The sequence below is a fragment of the Arachis ipaensis genome, chromosome B07 (assembly GCF_000816755.2).
Source record: "Arachis ipaensis cultivar K30076 chromosome B07, Araip1.1, whole genome shotgun sequence".
Lineage (NCBI taxonomy): Eukaryota > Viridiplantae > Streptophyta > Magnoliopsida > Fabales > Fabaceae > Arachis > Arachis ipaensis.
The window spans coordinates 28913932-28919827 of NC_029791.2; the positions used below are offsets into that span (position 1 = coordinate 28913932).

Consider the following 5896-nt stretch of genomic DNA (forward strand, 5'->3'; position numbering starts at 1 on the left):
CCTGCCCTATAAATTCTGAAATCACTTAACACACATATCATGGTATCGAATGGTAATAAGAGAGGATTAATATTTGGTAATTTAAAGGCTTGGAAGCAAGTTTCCAATTATAGAACAAAATTAGGAAGGAAAATATAAAACCATGCAATTTATATGAATAAGTGAGTAAAGAGTTGATGAAAACCACTCAAATTAGCACAAGATAAACCATAAAATAGTGGTTTATCAAGGGTATTCCCCCCACATGCGTGAATTACCGCTGATCTCTCTTAGTTGGTGTGATCACTCCTGCTATTTACTTGGCGTTGTTCATAATCTTTTTTTTCCTGTCCGACAACATTTCTCCCTTTTCTCCCTCCATGTCTAACACCATGTTTCCCTTGCAGGTTCGTCCCCATGCAACGTTTCTAAGATCAGGGGCAAACACATAACACGTAGCAAGGTCACACTACAACCATTTCTTCGCATTAGTTGGTGCGATTTTGCTCATCATGACCATGGAAGCTGTTTCCCGAGCCATAACTGCAGCCACGGTTGTGCAATGCTCTTGCAGCGGATTGTTCCGCTCACTAACTCAACTTCTGTTAATTGCCTCAAATTCTACTCTTGCAATTGCTAACTAGTTCTGATCAAATACCCAAGCATGTTGCCAATTCTCCTTCATCCCAGTCCACAAATTGTCATCTGCCTGAGGCCAGCGATGTCCAAGTTCAAGTCTCTGATGCATCTGCTACTGAACCAGGAATTACCCTCAATGACTATGAGTTTTTCGTTACTTGGACCGATGCATGCACAACTACATCACTTGATTTTTCTTTATTGTCTATATCCACTAGATGTTTGGTCAATTGGGCTACCCATGCAAAGTTGTATTTTTTTGCGGGGTTAACATGTGGATGCATGAGCGCCTTGCGAAAGGTGGAGCCAATAACACTGTATTATTTTCCATTTGTTGTATGAGAGGGAAGATGACCCTGCCTTTGCTGCCGGTTTTGCCTCCATTATTGGTGTTGTTGTTGGATGGTGATGATGAACGAGTTGTGCATTATCAAAAACATATTAGGGCCTTCAATGGTATGTTTTCATTCACATCTATGGCTGGAAAGATTCAGTACACGCTTAACAAGGGATCTGCTCCTCCGATGTTTGTTATTAGTGGCCAAAATTACCATTCCATTGGGAGTTTGATGCCATAACAATCTAACAAGCCAAAGTTTGCACAACTCTATTTTTGTGATACGAAGAATGAAGTCCAAAACAGGATTGACGCAACTGGGTGAGTTGGTTTCATTGATCATTATTTTGAATTTCTCAACCGTTGATATTCTAACTACGTATCATATGCTTTATTGGGTTGTGACCTTGATTTATCCTTATGTCTTTTTTTTGTAGCCACTCTTATCAGCACAATTCAATTGATCAGATAATTGTGGCCGACCTCAGCAACATTCTTGATTCCCATAACTCTCTTGCTAAGTCTTTTCGGTATGCTAGGCAAAGGTTCGCTGAAGATTCAACCACTCTGCTACAGCTTCGTCTTATTAAGAATAGGAATACGGATGGTAGAAAATATAATCTACCATCTGCATCTGAAGTTGCAGCTCTTATTATAGGTGATTTTGATACGGAAAACCTTGCGAGGGATGTTATCATTCAGACACGTTCAAATCAGTTGAAAAGTATTGATGTTAATCATCCTCAGTACCTTGCTCTACAGTATCCCTTGCTATTTCTATACGGAGAAGATGGTTTTAGGAGCGACATCTTAATATCCGAAGAGAGATCTAAGCAAAATATACATAAACAAAAAACGATTAGCATGAGGGAATTTCTTTCTTTTCGAATTCAAATGACAGCACATGAGTCGCAAGTTCTTCTAAAATCAAGACGTTTGTTTCAACAGTTTTTGGTTGATAGTTACACTGTGGTAGAAGCTAAAAGACTACAATATCACAAGTACCACCAGAACAAGTTTTGCTCCCATCAACTGCAAGGGCTTCATGAGTGCCTAATTCATGGGGAAACACAAGCTGCCAGAATTGGCAAACGAGTTATCCTGCCATCGTCCTTTGTCGGTGGTCCCCGATACATGTACAACAATTGCAAAGATGCATTTGCTATGTGCAGGTATGCCGGTTATCCTAGCTATTTTATTACTATCATATGTAACCCAGAGTGGAACGAGATTAAAGAATGCGTTGCCAAATATTCATTAAAGCCAAGTGACAGGCCGGATATCATATCTAGAGTGTTTAAGATCAAGTTAGACGCATTACTAAAAGACTTAAAGGATGGGTCTATATTTGGAAAGCCAAAAGCAAGTAAGCTTTTTTCATTCAGTCTATTTCAAGTTCACACTTGCAGATTCGTCTTTTTTCGTCATTTGTTATTTCCCTCCCAACATAGCCTATTCTTTTTTCCTTTTCTTTGATTTAGTTATCTACACAGTTGAACTCCAGAAGCGTGGCCTTCCCCACTGTCACATTTTGTTGTTTATTCAGCCAAACGAGAAGCCTAGATCATCCGATGATATTGACCATCATATCTCAGCTGAGATACCTGATGAACACATGAAAAACTACACAGATTAGTCCAGAAGTTCATGGACCCTGTGGGGTTTTCAACACGAGCAGCCCATGTATGGTTAACAAAAATTGTTCCAAGTTCTATCTGATGGCATTCCGTGAGAAAACAACCATAGACAGTGTAGGTTTCCCCAAGTATAAACGTTCGGATAATGGCCGCACAACAAGCAAGAAAAATGTTGACGTCGACAATCGGTTCATTGTTCCGTGTAATGCGGCGCTGCTTCTTAAGTATGGTTGTCACATAAATGTCGAGTACACTTGCCAGACGTCAGCTATAAAGTATTTGTTTAAGTACGTCCACAAAGGTAATGACCGTGTCACAGCTTCATTTTTTCGATCTCATGATTCAGATGATTCGGTTGTCACTGTGGATGAAATCCAAAATTACTATGATTGCCGATATATATCTACCTACGAGGCATCCTGGAGGCTATTCGGTTTTGAGATTCAGTTCAAAGAGCCTAACGTCATACGCCTTCCATTCCACTTGCCGAATGAACATAATATTTTATACGAAGATCATCAGCTTATTGAAAATGTAATCGAGACTGCGGTTTCAAAGGATAGTATTTTTATTGGATGGTTGAAGGCTAACAAGGATTTTGATGCTGCCCGTACCCTTACCTACGCATAGATGCCATCATATTTTGTTTGGGATAAGCAAGGGCATATATGAAAGCCGCAGAAGCAAGGGCATGTGATTGGTCATCTCATACATATTCCTCACTCGCATGGAGAGGAGTACTGCCTTCGTTTGTTATTGAACTATCAAAAAGGGTGCCAGACATTTGCTGATATTCGTTCTGTTGGTGGCGTTATGTACGACACATTCAAAGAAGCCTGTTATGATCTCGGGTTGTTACAAGATGACAGGAAATTTATTGATGCAATTAATGAAGCCAGTTCATGGGCTTCACCAAATTATATCAGGAGGTTGTTTGCAATACTTTTGATGTCAAATAACATGGTCCGTCCCGACATGGTCTGGGAACAATGTTGGCAGCATTGTGCAGATGACAATTTTTGATAGAAGACATAACTTAGGTGAAGTTTGCATTTTTTTTTTGCACTATTATTTTGCTATTTCGCCAAACTCACACCTAGCTATTTACAAACTGCCCCATTCTTTTTTCATTATACTTCTGTGTTTTATGTATTTATTCTTTATCACCATGGCGAAGTAGTTTGTGATGTAACTCTCTTCTATTATGGGTTTAGGTTTCGAGCGTTCCGCTGATGAGATCAAGTCCACCACTCTCGCCAAAATTGAAAAATTGTTGCAGAGAATGGTAGGACACTAAAAGAATTTACTAACATGCCTTTTCCTGATTCGGTGGATTCGATTGAACCTCCCGACACAGTCTTCTTTGATGAGCTCAATTTTGATAAGATAGAGCTGGCAAGTATTTCTGTCGATTTAGTTTCCCTCTTGAATCGAGACCAGCGTGTCGCGTACGACACAATAGTCAATGCAGTCACTCGTGGCATGGGTGGTTTTTTCTTTGTTTATGGATATGGTGGAACTGGGAAGACTTTTCTATGGAATGTGCTTTCTGCTTCAATACGGTTGAAGGGTCATATTGTTCTCAACATGGCATCCAGTGGCATTGCAGCGCTGTTGTTGCCTAATGGGCGAACTGCTCATTCACGCTTTAAGGTTCCACTCAGTGTTAATCAAGATTCCATTTGTAATATAAAGCAAGGAACACCTCTCGCACATCTTATTTCATCTGCAAAATTAATTATATGGGACGAGGCACCTATGTTAAACAAATTTTGCTTTGAGGCTCTCGACAAGTGCCTTAAGGATGTTCTTCGTTTCAATCATGGATATAATCCCGATGCCCCATTTGGTGGAAAAGTTGTTGTTCTGGGAGGTGATTTCCTTCGGATATTGCCTGTGATTCCTCGTGGTTCCCGAGAGGAGATTGTTCATTCATGTATTAATGCTTCGAACTTGTGGCAATGTTGCCAGGTGTTGCAATTGGCCGAAAACATGAGGTTGGGCTGTGGTGCGCAAGATATCCACAATGTACAGTTAGAAGAATTTGCTGACTGGCTGCTTCAAATAGGTGACGGGTTACTCGGAGACAGTACCGATGGCAAATCGGTTATTAGAATACCCGACAACTTGCTATTGTATATTGAGTCTCCAGGTCTCCACGATTTGGTGTTGTTTGTTTATCCTAACATTTTACTCCATACTTCTAGCGTGGATTATTTTAAGGATAGGAGTATATTGGCACCAACACTTGATGTTGTTATTGAAGTTAACAATCATGTGATGTCTTTGATCCCTGGCAATGAAAGGGTTTACCTGAGCTCTGACACACTACTTAACGAAGATGGTCACTTAGAATCTGAATTATACACAATGAGCACAGAGTCGTTGAATGCGTTGAATTGTTCTGGAATTCCACAACACAGGTTAGTTCTTAAAATTGGTGTTCCTATGATGCTTCTTCGCAATATTGACCAATCTAATGGACTATGCAACAGTACGCGAATGTAAGTTAGACGACTTGGTGGCCATATCATTGAGTGCGTCATATTAGCAGGTCGTAATACTGGTGAAGTTGTCTTTATTCCCAGGATGAATATGGCCCCTAAGAATGAAACATTACCGATCAGGTTTATCTGGCGACAATTTTCGATTACGCTTTGCTTTGTGATGACCATAAACAAGTCCCAGGGACAAACACTGTCAACTGTTGGCGTGTATCTTCCAAGACGGCAAGACCTGTTTTCACTCATGGTCAGCTTTATATGTTGCACTCTCTCGGGTCAACAGTCATTCTGGTTTGAAGATATTAGTTATTGGCTATAACGGCACAGACTCAAATCATATTATTAATGTTGTCTACAGAGAGATTTTTACCAACTTACTGCATTCCATTCCGTCTTGAATGGTACGTTTGTTGTGTGTCTCTTTAGTCATCTTCTCAAGGTGCTATTTGCATTTCGTCTCTTTAAGACTGTAGTTAATTCTTGCGAATATGCTATTGTTGAATATTGCCACAACGGGATGTCGTTCTTTATGCTTAGAAGCCATTTCTTTTATGTGCCCGTGCCTGGCACGGATCTTAAAACTAGTTATAATCTTGTTTTAAGACTGATTTTAGTAAAAAGGTGTTGAATAAATAGCTGTCCACGTGTCAAGAACTTAAACATGTACTAGTTACTTATTATATATAGATAGAAATCATTTTACTTTTTCTTCTTCATGTTTCATTTTTTTCATCGATATCCTAAGAATATTTAAAAATTTTACTAAAATATCAATATTTTAATAATATTTAAAATTTTTC

At 39.4% G+C, this 5896-nt stretch overlaps 2 protein-coding genes across 2 annotated transcripts in view; both read left to right on the forward strand.

The window, feature by feature from the left end:
* The window catches only part of LOC107606946, a 14711-nt gene extending 12120 nt beyond the window's left edge, over positions 1-2591 (forward strand). Inside the window, exons 3-7 of the mRNA XM_016308943.2 lie at positions 387-474; positions 624-771; positions 837-1144; positions 1393-2321; positions 2437-2591. Of these exons, the coding sequence (XP_016164429.2) occupies positions 387-474; positions 624-771; positions 837-1144; positions 1393-2321; positions 2437-2591 (1628 nt within the window). The remainder of the gene's footprint in view (positions 1-386; positions 475-623; positions 772-836; positions 1145-1392; positions 2322-2436) is intronic.
* Positions 3904-5100, forward strand: LOC107606945 (ATP-dependent DNA helicase PIF2-like). Its single transcript, XM_016308942.1, has one exon. It carries the CDS (start codon positions 3904-3906, stop codon positions 5098-5100), a length of 1197 nt encoding a protein of 398 aa, XP_016164428.1.